Raw genomic sequence first — 21,138 nt, 5'->3', positions numbered from 1 at the left:
GTAAAAAAAACTACTTTGAGGAAAAAAATTGTCCAATTCCAAAAATAAGATTAAAACCACATGGAAATTAGTTTAACATGGAAGCAGGTAAACAGCCAAAATGTAAGGCAAATATTAAATTATTTTATCAAGAGAATTACATAACAGACCCAATTGCTATATGTGATACTTTCAATGAGTTTTTTGTTAATGCAGTCAAAGACTTAGTGTTACCAGAAATTACAGAATATTCTGCAAATTTGAATTTGTCAAATTTCCCTACAGTGGACACAAAATTTAAATTTGAAATGGGCCAACAGAAAACGAAATTGAAAAAATAGTAAATTTCTTTTGAAAACAAATACTCAACAGGAAATGATGACATCCCTATTACGATCATTAAGGTAGCCTTGCCTTTTATCAACACTCCGCTGACCCATATAATTAATCATTCTCTAATTTCAGGAGTATTTCCTGAAAAATTTAAATTAGCTCGTGTCATTCCTATTTTTAAAAAGGGTAATTTGGAAGATGTCAAGTGTTACAGACCTGTATCTTTACTTCCTGTATTTTCAAAAATTTTAGAAAAAGTAGTTTTTAATCAATTTTATAAATACCTAGAGTCTAATAAGATACTTGACAAAGAACAACATGGTTTTAGGTCCAACAAATCTACTATAACAGCCGGTGTTGAGTTTATAGAGTCGATTATTGAATCTGTCGATAAAGGTTGAAAAAGTAATTGGAATCTTCTTAGATTTGTCAAGAGCCTTTGATAGCGTAGAACATAAGAAGTTAGTTGGATGTACTTCAAAATCTAGGAGTGGAGAACACTGAGTTAACTTGGTTCAAATCATATCTATCACAAAGAAAACAATATGTTGAAATAGACCATTTCTTGGATAGTAAAAAAATTAAGTATAAAGAAAAATATTCCTCTCACCTTTTTAAAAAGTACAATATGGAGTCCCACAGGGATCGATTTTAGGTCCTTTATTATTCCTGTGCTACCTAAAAGGTTTACCTGGAGTAGTACAGGATATCAACAATAAGGTCTGTCTTTATGCAGATGATACTAATGTAATCGTAAATGCAAAAACTGAAGAATTAGTTGAATTTTCATCGTACATTGGCCTATCATTAATAAAAAGACTTTTTAAAACAGTAAAAACCTTCTTTTAAACTCATCTAAATCTAGTTTTGTTTTCCTTTTCAACAAAACAAACAAGGAATAAAATTTTTCCTACAGTATTTGTGGACAATGAAATATTGGAGCAGGTGGAGGAAACAAAATTTTCTAGGCTTGACTTTAGACGAAAACTTAGCCTGGGAAGAACATGTTAATCTTGTAATTCGTAAAACGTCTAGCGGTCTTTACGCTTTAAGGAGACTAGCCCATTCATGTATATTTGAAACTTTAAAAAATTTATATTATGCTTTAATCCATTCACATATTTCCTACGGAATTTGCATTTATGGATCAACAACAAAAAGAAATATGGACCAACTTTTAATGCAACAAAAAAGGGCACTAAGAATCATGTTTAATTTGAAGCAAACAGACTCTGTTAAACATTTGTTTTCAGAACTTAATATATTTACAGTTTACAGTTTGTACATTTACGAGTCAGTTAAATTTGTATTTATCAATAAAAGAATTGCAATAGGTAATACATCCCATAGGTATAACACTAGGTCACATAGATTGGTTGAACCTCATAAATTATATTTTTTGAAAAAAAACCCACTTTTAAAGGAAATTAAATTTTTTGAATATTTACCCCAAATCATAAAAAAAGAGCAAAACCCTAATACCTTTTTAAGTTTGTTGAAAAAATTCTTAGCACATGCTGCTTTTTACTCTATAGAAGAGTTTATTTCTCACAACAATTAAAATGTCAGCAATAAAATATGTTAGTTTGGTGGTTATAAAAAATTTTAATTAAGTATAAATGAGTGTGTAATGGCATTGTTCTGTCTTTAGATTGTTTACAATTCTGTATTGTAATGATAGTGTACTACTAAGAAAAAAAAATATATATAGAAAATAAGATAAAATATGACACTATTCTTGTACTTACTGTGCAAATATGAATAAAGATGATTGATTGATTGATTGATTGATTGATTGACATATTGGGGAAATACTTTAAAATGTGAAGTATAAAGAATATTAGTCACACAACAACACTATATTCATATTATTCTCAATCAAAATGTAAGAGAAAGTTCTTTTCCACTGTTTTTCAATCTAAAAATAAATCCCAGATACATCTTTTTTGTTAAAAATTTTAAAATTATTTTTTGTTAGAAGTAGTAACTGTTTTTGTTACTATAAAACTAAAAACACCCAACACAATATATTTAGAATTCCAAAAGTAAATTAATCTGTTTTTAGACAATGTTTTAAATAAACTGGACCGAAATAATAAGTTGCAATATTAAATTAAATAGTGAAGTATAATATGAACTTTGTGCAATACCCTAAATAATTGGCTTTTTAAAAATAATAATGTTATATCAGCCTTTATGGTTTATATTTAAAAATAAATATTCTGGTTTATTTATGTCATTGTTATTATTATTGTATGTACATATTGTAATACTTCAAACTAAAAGGTTTATTGATTTTGTGTGCAAAATATCGTTAATCTGTATAAATCAGTTTTTGACGCCACGGAATACTGATGTTATCAGTATTTTTTGTGTGATTTTGCTGGACTATTTACTTTATCCTCCACAGCACAGCGAGATGTCAGGTACGCGAAAACACGCTAGTGGCTGTAAATTACAGAATATTATGTAGTATTAAACTACAAGAAATACAGAACCCTATTGAGTACATTCTTGTTCAATAGTTTCTTGTTTATCCCTCCACAGCACAGCGAGATGTCAGGTACGCGATCTCCTCAAAACACGCTAGTGGCTGTAAATTACAGAATATTATGTAGTATTAAACTACAAGAAATACAGAACCCTATTGAGTACATTCTTGTTCAATAGTTATCCCTCCACAGCACAGCGAGATGTCAGGTACGCGATCTCCTCAAAACACGCTAGTGGCTGTAAATTACAGAATATTATGTAGTATTAAACTACAAGAAATACAGAACCCTATTGAGTACATTCTTGTTCAATAGTTTCTTGTTTATCCCTCCACAGCACAGCGAGATGTCAGGTACGCGATCTCCTCAAAACACGCTAGTGGCTGTAAATTACAGAATATTATGTAGTATTAAACTACAAGAAATACAGAACCCTATTGAGTACATTCTTGTTCAATAGTTTCTTGTTTATCCCTCCACAGCACAGCGAGATGTCAGGTACGCGATCTCCTCAAAACACGCTAGTGGCTGTAAATTACAGAATATTATGTAGTATTAAACTACAAGAAATACAGAACCCTATTGAGTACATTCTTGTTCAATAGTTTCTTGTTTATCCCTCCACAGCACAGCGAGATGTCAGGTACGCGATCTCCTCAAAACACGCTAGTGGCTGTAAATTACAGAATATTATGTAGTATTAAACTACAAGAAATACAGAACCCTATTGAGTACATTCTTGTTCAATAGTTTCTTGTTTATCCCTCCACAGCACAGCGAGATGTCAGGTACGCGATCTCCTCAAAACACGCTAGTGGCTGTAAATTACAGAATATTATGTAGTATTAAACTACAAGAAATACAGAACCCTATTGAGTACATTCTTGTTCAATAGTTTCTTGTTTATCCCTCCACAGCACAGCGAGATGTCAGGTACGCGATCTCCTCAAAACACGCTAGTGGCTGTAAATTACAGAATATTATGTAGTATTAAACTACAAGAAATACAGAACCCTATTGAGTACATTCTTGTTCAATAGTTTCTTGTTTATCCCTCCACAGCACAGCGAGATGTCAGGTACGCGATCTCCTCAAAACACTCTAGTGGCTGTAAATGACAGAATATTATGTAGTATTAAACTACAAGAAATACAGAACCCTATTGAGTACATTCTTGTTCAAAGACTGCCACTATATGACAGCTGTTTCTAAGTGTACCTTTTTTCCAAGTCTTGCTGATCAGTTGTTGTCATTTCGTCTTTGTTTACATCATATCTTTTTTATTTTAGTTTACTATTATTGTTTTATATTGTGTTTTTTTGTAAAACTGATTGAACTAAATAGATCTAGTGCAATCAGAAATGTGTTAGACGAACTTGGATTAACTATCAGATATTAAAAGTGATAGTAATACTTCAGACAAAATCTGCCCTAAAAAGCATTGTTAATTAGAGAAATTTGTCAACTATTTAGTAATCTTATTGTAACATGGAACATTTGTATCTACTTATCAGCTTATTGCAAAATTTGCAGTAATTCATGTGTAATTTACATATTGATATACACGCTTTTGACTGCAGAAGCTGAGTTCAAAACCTAACTTAAGTAGTGCTATGTGTGTTAAGTGGTGGCCATTGGAAATAAATCTTTAATTCTTTTTGTTGTTTGACCAGTTAAAAAAATTGGGTTTTCTTTTATAACTAGTTTATCAGACTATGTCACAAATGGTGGAGAGAGTAGTTATGTGATGAAAGAAATCTAACTCCAGCGTATATAAGCTTCTAAATAATTGTAACTCTCTAATAAGTAAATGTTTCTGAGCTTTGCTGTACTGAAACGATTTCATAAAAAAAGCTGATCGTGTAACTTGTGTATATTACAAAAAGTAAAATAAAAATGTTAAAATATAATCATTTATGAATGTTGTAATATCAAAGTAGGGATTGCAATCCTGGTATTCGGGACCCACGTATTAATCATGACAATCCTGGGATCTCAACAAGGAAATCCTTGGATTTTTTAAATTTAAGTCACAATATGTTACGAAAAATAACTTTTATTATTGAGAACATTTGAAACAAAAAAGTATAAATACAAATACAAATTAGTTTAAAAGATGGAGAGACCAAAGGACGTAATTTAGAACTAGTTTACAACTATCTATTGATAATTGCACCAACAAATGTTGATGTATAGAGAGACCATTTCAGCTTCTGGCTATATGTGCAATAATCTAATAAACCGACTGGGATATAAAACGTAAGGTGTCCACTCCTACTTCTAGTCATCAAAATGAAAATACCAGCATTAGAGGGCATGAGTAATGCAGTATGTAATTTTGATTTTATTATTTAAATTGTTTTCTTTTAAAATGCTTTTATAATATCAAGAAAAGGGGTCCTGGGCAAGTAAATAAATTTGTGAATGTAAATTAAGTCTACTCTGATTCATTATCATGGGTGGATTTAACACGCAATGTTATGTATATCTTTAGATTGATTTCAACTATCTCATGAGTCCTTTAACTTTATGATTGAGAGGAAGTAAACAATGCAAATAAATCTATATTAAAACAGTATATTTATTTCTGTACTAGATTCATGAGTATATAATAATGCCTTATATACATTACTAATATCATTGAAATATTCTGTAAAATTTCACTCTTTATTTAAGTATTTAAGTTTTTTTTAATTCAATCTTAGTTTAAAAGAATAATAATAAATATTTTAGATAAATACTAAAAGTACGTACATTTTGGTAATATTTTTGTTTTTCAGATTCATCAGTATATAATAATGCCTTACATACATTACTAAATATCATTGAAATATTCTGTAAAATTTCACTCTTTATTTAAGTATTTCAGTTTTTTTTAATTCAATCTTAGTTTAAAAGAATAATAATAAATATTTTAGATAAATACTAAAAGTATGTACATTTTGGTGATATTTTTGTTTGTACGATATAGACATGGACTGGATCTTAAAAAGTACAAACTGATCATACAAAATACGGACGTATGGTCAGTCTTAACCCTCCGAGCGTCCATCATATTTCCCTAAACGTCCACCTGTTTTTGTAACTTTTGCAGTCTTTTTTTGCACAATTCATAAAAAATCTTAAGAATGGTTTAAATATAGTGTATTATACATCATCTTTCTTGAAAAGAATCACAGAATATGATTGTATAAGAACAAAAATCTTTAAAACAATGTTCTTTTAGCAACAGTCTGAGAAAGGGGAAAAAGTATTTTTTTTTAATATTTTTTAAATATAAAAGTATCCACATGTTATTGTTATATTACCTCTACAACAATTTCATAATAGGCAAATTATAGCAAATTTAGTCATGAACACATAAATATACAGGGTTATAGGGTTCTGTGAATATATTCATAATGTTATAACATAATATATTCATAACAACACACTGAACAATCGCGCGAGCCGCGTCCCGCCCGAAATAACAGCTGGTATACGTACACTAGCATCTGGTACAGACCAAGAGGTATGCAAAGACCACTAAATGTAAAGAACAATTCACAGGATTTCGTTATATGTAATTTAGAACAATATTACGCGAATAATAGCACAGTCGAATTAATTTGATCGGCAAGTGCTCGCCGTCTTATTTTAAGACGGCGACGTTCAGAGAAAGGTGACGTCGACTTAAAACAAGTCAGCCGACGCTCGAAGGGTTAAGGATTATGAGGTAAAAATTTGGAACAAGTCACAATATCACTGTTTTGGAATTTTTAATTAGGTAAGATTGATTAAAATTAATGTTTAAACTCTATGTGAGTAAATAATATTCATTAAAAATTATAGCAATTATTGTGTTCAACCATATTTGCTTTATATTATTACCGCAAAATTTGTTATTGCTACTGTATTAAAATCCTATGAGGTACTAAAAAACATGTAAGAACGTTGTTGTAAATAATGCTGTACTTTTACTGTAATAAAGCGCAGTTTGTTAAAAATATTTTAAACTATAAAACAGCATCTTATTTTAGTCAATTATATTATTGTAAACAATATTTATATCATTGTAGTGTTAAAAATTATCAGCTGTGTTTTTGTTATCAAATTTACTGTCAGTCAAGAACTTTTGGTGTTTAGGATGTAAACAATATAAATTAGTTTGACACGATTCATTGTATTGTGTTCTTTAACCCTAGAGCTGGCAATGGTGTCACTCTGTACTGGCGGCTCTATTTTAACAGCCTTGCAGACGTTTCTTATAATGTATCACATTTCATAACTGTTAGTCCAAAATATAAACTATTATATGTCAATGTATTCACAACTATATGGAGAGCATTGTAATAACAATATCTTATTGTTTCCATGGAAACATATTTTTATTTTTTTAACAAAATGTAAGAAAAATTTTTTTGGAAATTTTTTTTGTAAATATTCCGTTGTGTAACTGCTTAGCAATAAGCTTTACATCAAAACCGTAAATGGATAACTTATTCAAAATTTTGTCCTGATTCCAAAAATATATAATTATTTTAATTTTTACCTCAAAACGTATGTGTTACTGGGCTTTGTATGAAAATGCACCCATATTTACTTATTTTCAAAAATGCGTACATATCTAAATAAATATTATTGTTCGTGGGTAAACATAATCTCTTGACTGCATTTATACTTATATAAGTATGACAGTTAAAACAAAAATAAAATAAAATAATAAATTTTAATCTTACCTTATTTACATATGTACAATATATACAAAGTTTCATTTTGCACTCAGCGTCACTAGATCCCGCCCTGCGAGCTCTCTAAGATCATTTGATCGGTCTCTAAAGTATTCACCCATTCTGAACAACTAAAACTATAACCTAAGAAAGCTAAAAAAACAATAATAACAATTCACCAAATACTATTGGATTCCTAACCTCAAACACAAAACCCGGCACTTGTTTACAGTTTCACAACAATGTGGTTGACCCGTACTACGTTCACGTCAGCTGTCCAAAAAAAAAACAATGTTTTACGGTAAACAAAGAAGACAATAATCGAAGTACGAACAGTAAATCGATACTATAGTTATTGCTCTTCCAGAATATATAAAATAAAAATCATTTATATGACTTTAATTGCCTACAATTTCAATAACTGTACATGTCTACTTTGGCGACGAATATTCGTCGTTGCCAAATCGGACGGGCCTTTGGTGACGAAAATTCGTTTCATACCAGCTCTAGGGTTAATAAACTGTATTATTGTTTAGTTGAGTTACATAAATAAATTTTATTTGCTGCATTATTAAAGGAACAGTGCAGTTACGAATTTTTTGTATTTTTGAAGAAAGAAATAACCACAGCATCCACAACAGCATCCTTAAATAATCATCTATTTAAATGTCTATAACTTTTACAGTTATGGCAAAAGATGTTAAAAGGTATAATACTACATACAGTATTTTTAATTTTAGCAGTATCAATTGGGCTTCCTTAAATATAATCTCAAGATTCTTCTCAATTTTCATTGCTTTGTGGCTTTTATCAATGTTGGCCTAGTTTTAATGCTTTTTTCGCCAGAGAAACACTGCTTTAATTGCTAATTAAATTTTAAGCTGCTTTTCAGTTCTTTGAATAGTTATTTTACAGCTATACAAAACTTTGGGTAAAGTGAATAAAACGTAGTCCTTAGTCCATGCTCAAAACGGAGTGAATAAAAGAAACACTAGATTCGGGTAGAAACATCTAGCCGATTGTAAGACATATTTTGGTAAACTGAAGCAACTGATACGGTCCTCACAACACCCATTTCTGTATGTCTAACAAGGGGGAGATATAGTGTATGTGTTACGTGTATATCACTTGCTGGGTGAAGCAACTGATACGGTCCTCACAACACCCATTTCTGTATCTCTAACAAGGGGGAGATGAAGTGTATGTGTTACTTGTATATCACTTGCTGGGTGAAGCAACTGATACGGTCCTCACAACACCCATTTCTGTATCTCTAACAAGGGGGAGATGAAGTGTATGTTACTTGTATATCACTTGCTAGGTGAAGGAACTGATACGGTCCTCACAACACCCATTTCTGTATCTCTAACAAGGGGGAGATGAAGTGTATGTTACTTGTATATCACTTGCTAGGTGAAGGAACTGATATGGTCCTCACAACACCCATTTCTGTATCTCTAACAAGGGGGAGATGTAGTGTATGTGTTACTTGTATATCACTTGCTAGGTGGAGCAACTGATATGGTCCTCACAACACCCATTTCCATATTTCTAACAAGGGGGAGATATAGTGTATGTGTTACTTGTATATCACTTGCTAGGTGGAGCAACTGATATGGTCCTCACAACACCCATTTCCATATTTCTAACAAGGGGGAGATATAGTGTATGTGTTACTTGTATATCACTTGCTAGGTGGAGCAACTGATATGGTCCTCACAACACCCATTTCCATATTTCTAACAAGGGGGAGATATAGTGTATGTGTTACTTGTATATCACTTGCTAGGTGGAGCAACTGATATGGTCCTCACAACACCCATTTCCATATTTCTAACAAGGGGGAGATATAGTGTATGTGTTACTTGTATATCACTTGCTAGGTGGAGCAACTGATATGGTCCTCACAACACCCATTTCCATATTTCTAACAAGGGGGAGATATAGTGTATGTGTTACTTGTATATCACTTGCTAGGTGGAGCAACTGATATGGTCCTCACAACACCCATTTCCATATTTCTAACAAGGGGGAGATATAGTGTATGTGTTACTTGTATATCACTTGCTAGGTGGAGCAACTGATATGGTCCTCACAACACCCATTTCCATATTTCTAACAAGGGGGAGATATAGTGTATGTGTTACTTGTATATCACTTGCTAGGTGGAGCAACTGATATGGTCCTCACAACACCCATTTCCATATTTCTAACAAGGGGGAGATATAGTGTATGTGTTACTTGTATATCACTTGCTAGGTGGAGCAACTGATATGGTCCTCACAACACCCATTTCCATATTTCTAACAAGGGGGAGATATAGTGTATGTGTTACTTGTATATCACTTGCTAGGTGGAGCAACTGATATGGTCCTCACAACACCCATTTCCATATTTCTAACAAGGGGGAGATATAGTGTATGTGTTACTTGTATATCACTTGCTAGGTGGAGCAACTGATATGGTCCTCACAACACCCATTTCCATATTTCTAACAAGGGGGAGATATAGTGTATGTGTTACTTGTATATCACTTGCTAGGTGGAAGCAACTGATATGGTCCTCACAACACCCATTTCCATATTTCTAACAAGGGGGAGATATAGTGTATGTGTTACTTGTATATCACTTGCTAGGTGGAGCAACTGATATGGTCCTCACAACACCCATTTCCATATTTCTAACAAGGGGGAGATATAGTGTATGTGTTACTTGTATATCACTTGCTAGGTGGAGCAACTGATATGGTCCTCACAACACCCATTTCCATATTTCTAACAAGGGGGAGATATAGTGTATGTGTTACTTGTATATCACTTGCTAGGTGGAGCAACTGATATGGTCCTCACAACACCCATTTCCATATTTCTAACAAGGGGGAGATATAGTGTATGTGTTACTTGTATATCACTTGCTAGGTGGAGCAACTGATATGGTCCTCACAACACCCATTTCCATATTTCTAACAAGGGGGAGATATAGTGTATGTGTTACTTGTATATCACTTGCTAGGTGGAGCAACTGATATGGTCCTCACAACACCCATTTCCATATTTCTAACAAGGGGGAGATATAGTGTATGTGTTACTTGTATATCACTTGCTAGGTGGAGCAACTGATATGGTCCTCACAACACCCATTTCCATATTTCTAACAAGGGGGAGATATAGTGTATGTGTTACTTGTATATCACTTGCTAGGTGGAGCAACTGATATGGTCCTCACAACACCCATTTCCATATTTCTAACAAGGGGGAGATATAGTGTATGTGTTACTTGTATATCACTTGTTAGGTGGAGCAACTGATATGGTCCTCACAACACCCATTTCCATATTTCTAACAAGGGGGAGATATAGTGTATGTGTTACTTGTATATCACTTGTTAGGTGAAGCAACTGATGCGGTCCTCACAACACTCATTTCCGTATCTCTAACAAGGGGGAGATGTAGTGTATGTGTTACTTGTATATCACTTGATAGGTGAAGCAACAGCTATGTTTAATGTTAGCTACTCTGCACTAACACTAGTTAATCTTTTAAGGTGTCACATGCATTCTATAAATTAACTCTAATATGCCCTTTTTCATTTTCATAGTCATCCCCCATGCAGACTGGGTTTTTTGATTTGTACATTGTAGCACACTTACCACAGTTTGCAAATAAAAATTTGCAATAACATTTTTGCTCCATTTATTTCTTTAACTATTAATGGAAAATGTATAAAATTTTAGCTGTATCAATAATTTTATCCATAAAAAAATCTTACTGTTTTGTGTGCTGTAGGCCGGGTCCAAACTTGACAGCAGATAAACCAGATTCCAGTTAAAACCAGAAATGGATACAAAACACACGAAAATTTCAATTTGTTTCATTGTCCTCCACCATGACTGTCAGTTTCGTTAAAGAACTCGTGGTTGTTAAAGAATCTCAAATCTGAACTGTTCCTGACATGTACTGTACTGGTGGCGAGAGAAAAGAAGAGACCTGGCCCGTGCCGGCGCACAGCTGTGTATTAGTGTGTTGCCGCGCGGTAATTTCAGGCGCTTCGCCCCACAGCCAACCCTGCGAATTGTTTATCATAGCAATGGAACAGTGAAACAATAATGGAATTACGAAACAAGGCGCGGCAACATACTAGTAGTAGCGCCTGCAAATTTCAGATAGGCCAGAATCCAGGTCTCTTCTTTTCTCTCGCCATCAGTACATAACTCTTGTCAAGCACTATACTGTTGATGTTCTCAAACTTGCATAAACTCTGCCTTGGCTGATGTCAAACAAACTACAAGTTAGCCTGTCCAGGAAGTGGCTTAACAGAAACCTATCAATTTTAGCTTTAGGACTAGGACATTCGTTATTCACTCGGTTATAAGCAACTGCTTGGTTTGTAGATAATCCTAAATACTCCCAGCCCTTAGGAAATGCTACTGTTTTATTTACTTGAAACGATGGAATTTCTTAAAAAATCCTTTGACATAGCAACTGCTAGGTTTTATTCAACCCTGTATTTGCAACTTCTTCCCATACACCCCTCTCTCTTACTCTCACTGTTTGTCTTACTTAATAAACAATTATTGAAAACAATTTTTCACATACTTAAGAGGTGGCACTTTAAACATGTATTGTTTTATTTTGTCAAATAAAATGCATAAATAATAATTTAAAAATAAGTAAATCATAAACATTCTAGTTTAAAAAAATAAAAGTAATGGGTTATATCAAACTTAAAAATTGATAAATGATAAGCTACAGTATGATGGTAAATATGAAGAGTTAGTACTAAAGTACAAAGTGTAAAGTGTGTAGACTGACTGTGCTGTGTTGTCAGTGCTGAACCCTGTATCGCCTCCGCACCTCTTCAACTCCATGCATCGTGTGCAGACCTGGTTCATGGAGTGATACTCTTGTCTTCCGCTTTATTGTCTTGCCTCCGCTGTACTCTGTACTAGACAGTAGGCGCTTACAACTGTACGTAGTAGTAACTACTTTCAGATAGAACTTTCTCCCATGCGTTAAGTTTTGGTGGCTGTAAACAGTCTGTTTTACATAATCGTAAAAATTGTAAAACACTATTTTTACTTCATCATAATGATATTTGTTACTCCAAAGATGCATTTTGCAAGAAACAGCCGTTAAATAACTCCCTGCTGTTAAAAAATTGTTAAAAATTTGAAATCAGTAATTTAAAAATAATATAACATAAAAGTTTTTTATTAAAATTTAATAAAAACAATGCTTGGGTTAGTACATTTTAAAATTTTTTCTTATTATAAAACCGATCACATAAATATTGTAATGTAAATTTTATAAGAACTAAACATATCAGTAGAAATATGTTTATTGTATCGAATTTTACTGTCATAGGGAAAATCGTTAGTATACAATTTGTTAGATGGAAAATATCAAACAATTAATTGTTACTGTTACAGAACACAAATTTCACATTAACACTTTAAAAAGATTACATATAAACATTCAGTATTATCGACACTTATTATTGTTTTAAAGTAAATATGGAATGAAATACCTTTGTTTTAACATGACAACATATATCCCATCAGGTACATGCAACCTTTCATAACTGTTGTGTACACATCGAATACACACCAGGCTTTCGTAAATGCGTCATGCGTTTGATGGGGTACACTTTGTTATGAATTTGCTTGTTGAGTTTTTATTGTTTGCCTGTCTTGGAGGTTTTTGAAATATGAGCCCACACTTGAAGAAACACCTCAGACTATCATATACCCCATCATGGTGTACTATTGCTTAATTTATTAGGTGCCCTGAGTACATCAAAAAAATTGAAAAAGTAGATTAAAACAATTTTTTGTGCTTAATTATTGTAAAGCTTACATACTTTTAAGTAGATATGGCTATTTGCCATTATTATTGAAATATTTAAAGGCATATAAAAGTTTGGAAGTTAGCCTTCGTCGTGAGCTTGAAAGAATAATTTTTATATCTTTAGAGTTTTTATTTGGTTTTATTATCTTGAAATTGTAGATCAATGTTATAAAATCAATGTAATTTGCAGCCAATAGAAATATTTAATTTTTTGTTCTGAGTAAACTAAATATTTGTTATGTAAATTATTTATTTTTAAATAAATCACTGATATATTGACAATAAAGAAAGGGCATGGTGCACATAGACACATAATTGTTAGTACATATAGATAAAGAACCTGTTTTATCTATTTTTTAGTAATGTAATTAATAACTTTGCAATAGAAATATGAACAGTGGACAATAAAGGGTACAGTGCATTTAGATATAGAAACTGCCTGATCTATTGTTTTAGTTATGCAATTATTAAGTAGAAAAAGTAGTCTAACATACAGGCAGTTGAGAAAGGCTATGTATTATAAATTGTTCAGAATAATTAACAATAATAATTGATTACAGGCGTGATCATTTTTGTCTTCAGGAAGCGATTTTGCATTGGAATCTGTAAACTAATATTTATCTTTTCTGAAGAATCTACTGCTAAATTACATAAAGCCCTATCCAAATTTCTCAAGATCAACATTATGATCTTTCTAAATTTTATAATGGATTACTCAAAAGTAAAAGTTTTTGGAAACTTGAAAACCAAGAAATTTTGGTTCATGTTTTACAAGATTTATTGGTAATAAAGTTTAAACAACTTTCAGTATGGGGCAGTTATAAATAATCTTCGGACAGTCTACAGGCACGCCTTTCACACTAGTAATAGAGCACCTCCTTAACAGTTTCATGAATAAACAACGCTACAACTATAAACTATAAATAATCGATTGCCATACCAGTAACAAACCGATAAATTGGATAATCAGTAGACAGTACTCTAGTTTGACCCCATTGATGACAAAGGTAACAGAGAGATAAGACTGCCAACATTAACTTATTAGTGCTCAATAACATTCTCAGTTCCAGGTGACAATAACTAAATACTCTCACTATATGTCTATACTCATATGGAACTCAGAGTATTACTTCCATCAATGATAGAAGAGGTTTATTATTGGCAAGTTTAGTTTCTAATATTATGAAAAAAGAATACACATGCATTGTATGCATGCTTTGTATATCATTGGATACCCCCCAACCTTTGTTTTGGCTAAATAAATTGATATTATTATAAACTTATATATTACAGTAACTATTGTTTATATATAGTGTTCAAAATGTCAGATTTTGTCATTGACATTATGTACCTTTGTAAAAATAATCAGTAGTTAACAAAACACAAGATTCAGGATAGGTACAATTGGTAAATCTAAATAGTAAAAATCCTACATTATGTAATTGTACATAATACTTATGTGTTAATTACTATTCTTGCTAAACTATGTAAAGTGCCTATCTTTAGGCATGTTCTATCTTTACATTCAGGCGCATCATTAAATATTGTTTTACATATTTGTACAGACCTGTTCATACTTAAGAAAAACATAGATAATATTTTAGCTATCTTGGATTTTCTAAATTCCAGAACGTAAAAATTGTTTAAATATAGCCTTTCCAAAGTGTTAAAATATTTGTAATGGTCTTGTAAGGTTTTCTTTAATGACTATTGTAAATCTATATAACCAAAATTACTATTGCTCTTTACCCTTTCTAAAAATGCAATACATTCTAATGATAATAATTCCAGTTGCACATATTTGTTGTGACCTTATGTAACACCAAAAAACATTTTCTGAATATAAAATAAATTGACTGCTAATTTTAGCGTTAACTCTCAATTTAGCAAACATTGGGTATCTGGGTTTTTGGAATACTGTCTATGACATCTAACTTTGAGTCTGAAATATAGACAATGAAGGTTTAAATTCTTGTGTTAACCTTCAGTACTTTCCAACTCCTATTCTATCAACACATTTCCGTGTTTTGCAGGATAAGATCCTTACACAGTTATAAATGGGGTATATTTTAATACACCTTGTCTTGACCATAATTTTTAAAACCTTTAGTTTTAAGTCTTAACTAAAAGCATTACAGAAAAAAATGCATTAAAATAGTTACATGTAAATTACCATGGGGGAAAGCAATGAAGTCTAGTTAGTGAAAGTAGTTCTTGTATAAATCAAAACAACTTCAGAATACTGTTTGTAAAGGTTAAAACAATTGAGTAGAATTTTGTCTGCAACCATTCCACTTAAACCATTGGTTGCCAATAATACCCTTATATAAAGAAAATAAGAAATTTACATTCTCCCTGTGCTAATTTCAATTGTCCTCCCAAGTTCACTAGGGTGGACTGTTAGTCCTCGTCGTTCATTTGTACTTGAAGCTCTCAGGAAATAGTGCGAGGATAAGAAATAACACAAATTTTAAGAAAATGTTCATATAACATGACTTAATATAAAATCTCCTGATATTAAATGTGTTATTTTTTCAATTTCTTGTGGCATGTCAAGGTAACATTTGCAGTGTTTATGAGGCACCAATTAGCATAGCATAATTTGTCACACTTATCAATACCGCTCATCCTATGTTGATCTCTTACAGCTTGACTAGTCTACAACCTCACATAACAATCTCTGTAATGTACATTCACAAAGTGTGAGACCCTGGATAAATTTTTAAGACTTTAAAATTGCAGTTAATTCATCATAGCTTGTTCTCATAAGAAGGTAGTGGAAATAAAAACGTTTCTCAGAAATTGACAGTTTTATATGTTGGTACCAAGCATATTTTATGAGCCTTGACAAATATTGAACCCCTTTTTCATACTTGTTAACTCCCTGACCACCTTTTTGTATTAAATTTGATGTCCTGTTTGTTTTTAATTTCACAGACCACTAAAATTTTGCACCCTCAAGGAAATAAATTAGGCTCCTGTTAAGCACATTATAAATTGTTACCAACCATTTATAGAAATCTTGATTGCTTTGGGTGATCCAGTAACTTGCTGTTGATGTATGACTTTCTATCTCAAGCCCAAAACTGTAGCCAATGAAAGGAGTCTTTCAAGACCCATTATGCTGTGTTAACAGCTTTCTGTTTGCAAAAACCGTATAAAATTACAAGGGGAATTATTGTTCTTTCAAGAAAATTAGTTATAGCAGCCATACGAAGCCACAGTCAAGCTGTAACTAATCAGTAGTTAGTACTCTGAACTCTGCCACATGTAATTTTGATTGACTTCCAGTTTTCTGGTTTGCTCTGCATCAAATTGTTGTTGAAATATAATTGTTGTTAGATGAAAAAAACATCAAATTTGGAAAACTATTTCTTGTATTGTTTTTCTATTGGTCCTAATAAACAAGAAACTTGCAATAGAAGTAGTTCATTCCTGACGTATATATAACAAAAGATATTTTTTTATACAATTCTATTGAGATAAAAAACGAGTCAACATTACATAAAAAAATTTTTAAAGCTCTGTATGACCAGAGTAAACTAAGGTTTTCTTAGACCCACAAAAAGGAGTTGACATAACGAAAAGTAAACCTAAGAAAACCTATGGAGTTGGTCAATTTAAATAATTTCACCTGAAAAAAACAAATAACAGATTTTTTTGAGTTTGGCGTTTGTCACAATATAGATATAGTATTTACTATTTTTGCAGGCCTATAATTTTATGCTACAATATGCTAACTTTATGTAAAACACATGGGTAATATAAATAAATAGGTAAACACTTGTATAAAATATAAACATATATATCTTTATTTACCTAGATTTTATAATTTGTTCACTATATCAACATTGAAGTGCACTTTTTCATTCAATTGCCTTGTCCTGAAAAGTGAGAATTTTATTTTTTTAGACTAAATTTAATATTTTTCCCACATTGTTTATGAAACAGTTATTTGTAAAATATTTAATTTAAAAAAGTGAATGTTAAATGAGATTTAGTTGCACCAGTGTAATCAGAACTTAATTTGTAGTTGACAGTATTGCCTTAAAGAAATATTATTAACTTCTCCAACAACAACCAAAATCTAATGACGCTTTCTACTTTTTCAAAATCATAAAAAAACAGTTTTTAAATTTTTGTTGTATAATAAAAATTATATTTTTTTATTATGTACTACTCCAAGGAAAAATGTTTTAAAACTTTACTATTAGTACAAAGACTCACCTTTTTCAGTTGCAAGCCCCCTTAACATAATTTGACTGAAGATGACTTTCCACAGCAAGGCCAAAATATCTCAAAATTTCAATTTTGTATTTAAAATGTTGTGAACCAGAAAACTCATAGGCGTAGTAAAAAAAGATATGTCTTTTACACATGCCTTTAAAGATTGAAAAAGTAACATTTAATGATCTACCTCTTAAAATATTATTTTGAAATGATTGTAAGCTACAGATAACTAATTTACATATACAGTACATTGTGCTACTCAATGGATAACCTATAGTAACTATGAAAATATTTATCTAATTATTTGTTATTTTCTAGTTTAGTAGAAATGTTAAGTGGATTATTATTAATTTAATAAAATCTATATTGGATCTATTAGTTTATATTTTTAAGAATAACTGTAGTCAGGAGAGGAGTTGTTAATATGTTTAATATAAGTTACCCATATTATTTTTTTCATTATATTTCTTTAGTATGTGCCTCTTTATTAATGGTGCCAAAATATAAAGTGCCTTAGTAAAGTTGCCATTTTTATAATAACATAATATTGTTAAAACTTTGTATTAAATCTGTCATTCATTATACACCTAAGTTTTCTCAAACCATACAGAATTAATACAGTGTGACAATTATAACATACTTTTAAATGTGTAAGTAATGTAAATTTTTAAATGTCAAAAAGTTTCTGTTGAGTTGTTTAACATATTCAGGGAAGTATTTTTTTATGTTCCATAAATTTATTACTAGCATTAGTTTTTTTATATTACTGTTGATTGCTATAAAAATATATTATATTATTTTTGTAATGGAGTTAGAGTAATTGTTATGATGGAGAAATATTTTACGTTTATATATTGCAACTTTATTACAATAGCATTAATTAAATTAAAGTGGTAATACATATTTATGCTTTTTTTTAAATAAAGAGCATAGTTGCCTTATTTTAAATGGTTTACAATGTTAACTAAATGTAATTTAATATGATATTTAGGAATTTATACAAATTTTAAAAGCGTTTGCAATAAAAGCCAAGTTATTTGAAGAGGTAAAAATATTTAAAATGATACATTATGCTATAAAAACAAACAATAAAAACAACTGTGTTTGAGTTTTACTTTCTTTTATGGCAAATTTTGATAATAGAAGGAGAAAGCAAAATTTTTGTTAAAGAAAGACATGAAAAGTATGTGAACTTTTCTTACGGTATAAAAAGTTATTTGGAGCTAATACCTTGTCAAAATTAAATAATGGTTATAAGAAGATGTAAGAAAACACTTTATGGATTGACATTATTAAGTTATTTAAATTTGTTATGCAGTCTTTGTATAAAATTTAATTGCTAGTCCTTTCTTTCCAAAACAAAGTATATTGGATTCGAAACTCATAACATTTATTGCTTTATTGTTTAAACCAATGTTAAAAAAGTATAAGTTTTTGTGGTTTTAAATGTGCAGTTACTGGCAGAAGCGTTGTCAGAAACTGAAACACTTAAGCCAAATATTGAATGAAGGTATGTTCAAGTGATGTTACACTGTAGTCATTAATTATTTAGTGATCATATATTGTACACTTATCTTGTTGTTTTATATGGCTGTAGTGGAGTCTCAGACCTCTAAAGTATTAAATTAATTAATATTATAATTATTCTCCTTGCTCTGGCAAAGTATTATTTGTCAAAACAGTTTTTTTTTCTGCTGGAGGGATGTTAATTTTGACTGTCTGAACGATTGCTTATCTACCTGTCTGTTCGCATACAATCTCAGTGAAGCCTATTATGTGACACCTGGTGTGGCATTCACAATTACACATAACTTGTTATTATTATTACAGTATTGAATATAGGATTGGATTTTTATTTATTTTGCTTAAAACCAATATTAATCTTTTGAGTGCCAAAGAGATCACATCTTGAAAATGTAGGATTTTATATCAAATAAAATAATGTATTATAATAATGTTAATTAGGGTTTCCACCTGAAATCCAAAACTACGTTGTTTAGTTGATTGAATTAATTTATTATCATAATTGATTGTATAAATAAATAATTATTTATGTAAAAAATGCTATGATGACACCTTGGCATCACCAGTAATAACGGTATTGACATGTCTCATGTTGACCAAATATTTGCATTGAAACTGTTGATATAGTATATACTTGGTATTCATACAGTGATAAAAATGCTAAATATCACAATTTTAATACATTAAAGTACTATGAGTGCCATGCTCATTAAAAAAATTATAATGTGAGAAACTGGTGGACATCCGAGTCAGCTGATCAGAACAGCAGCTGAATTTCTAGTTATAAACAAATAACTACAATACTTCTAATTATTAGAGGACTGATTTCTAGAAATCAAAATCATTTTGGTTTTATTGAATATCTAAATCAACTTATTTTACAGCAATAAGTAAGATCATTGTTAAAAAGCAAAATATTTAACGGCTTAAAAATTTCATGTAAGCAACATCATTGTGGCAAAATCTTTTTTAAAGACCCTTCAAATCAAACTAAAATCGGACAAAAATTTTGATTTGATATTTTGAAACATTTGTCTTAAGGATGAAATTAATTATACATACTCATTAAAAAATACTGTTGTTTTGGTTATTACTGCCCCCATATTGCACTACAAGCCACCACCATAGCTCTCACCATCTCCCTCTTAATTTAGCTTGGCCATCTTTAGATTTATTTTACATGACAGTTACTTCATAAAACAATAGGCACACTAGCACAATCTACAACACATACAAAACAAGAGCACTGATTGCATAATTAGAACTCAACTGAAATTAATCGTGGCAGATCGGATACTGTGACACCCATGACAGATCTCTATGAGCCCAGAGTGGACTCCTCACTACTCAGACAACATATCCCAGAAGGCCTAGAGTGGGCAACAGCACTCAAAGGGTTAAGAATCTCAGTTTTTTTTAGCAGCATCCAGATTCCAAATTGTACATATCGTTGAAATGGTACACAGCCCATTTAAATTATATTTCTTTGTATTATTGTATAGGACATGTTATGTTTCATCTTTGTTTTATATCAAAATGTTATAGTAGTAATTCATAAAAGACTATATTACTTACTTGTTAAGTTATTCGTTGTGTGATAATGTGTTACCTAAATATGAAATATATATATTGTGTAAAATAAATAATATTTTATATGCTTATTGTAGTGGTGTTTTGTAATCCTTTGAATATAATTAAAGGAGAACTTGAATTCTTCTTGGTCTCTTTTTGTCTTTGTGATCTCAAAACAAAGGTTTTTCCAAGGTTCAGAAAAAAGTGGAGTGAGGAGTTTAAGTTGCTATAGTAGCTACTATAATTTTAGGTCTGATTAAGAGTCCAGTCTTTTTGATGATAAAAATGGATTATTTAAACATCTCTAGCAATTTTATATCAGCAACAAAGTACCAATAGGTGTTTGGTCTATTTTTCTGCAGATTATATATAACTGTTCATTTGAAAAAATTTGATAATATGAAGGATGGTAACTCTTTACTTTAATTTAGTGCTCAACTTTGTTTCTATTTG

General features: G+C 31.0%; 1 protein-coding gene across 4 annotated transcripts in view; it reads left to right on the top strand.

Moving 5' to 3' along the window:
* Nucleotides 1-21,138, top strand: part of LOC124365108 (rho guanine nucleotide exchange factor 7) — a 120,491-nt gene that overhangs the window by 77,743 nt on the left and 21,610 nt on the right. The window contains exon 13 of one of the 4 annotated variants that reach the window (XM_046821052.1): nt 12,341-20,774. The exons of the other annotated variants lie outside the window; for them this stretch is intronic. Within the exon in view, the coding sequence (XP_046677008.1) occupies nt 12,341-12,411 (71 nt within the window). The 3' untranslated portion in view covers nt 12,412-20,774. Of the gene's footprint in view, nt 1-12,340; nt 20,775-21,138 lie in introns of those variants that run through there. 4 annotated transcript variants of the gene reach the window in all.

This window comes from Homalodisca vitripennis, chromosome 6 (genome assembly GCF_021130785.1).
Source record: "Homalodisca vitripennis isolate AUS2020 chromosome 6, UT_GWSS_2.1, whole genome shotgun sequence".
NCBI lineage: Eukaryota > Metazoa > Arthropoda > Insecta > Hemiptera > Cicadellidae > Homalodisca > Homalodisca vitripennis.
This window is presented reverse-complemented; position numbering and strand designations above follow the sequence as displayed.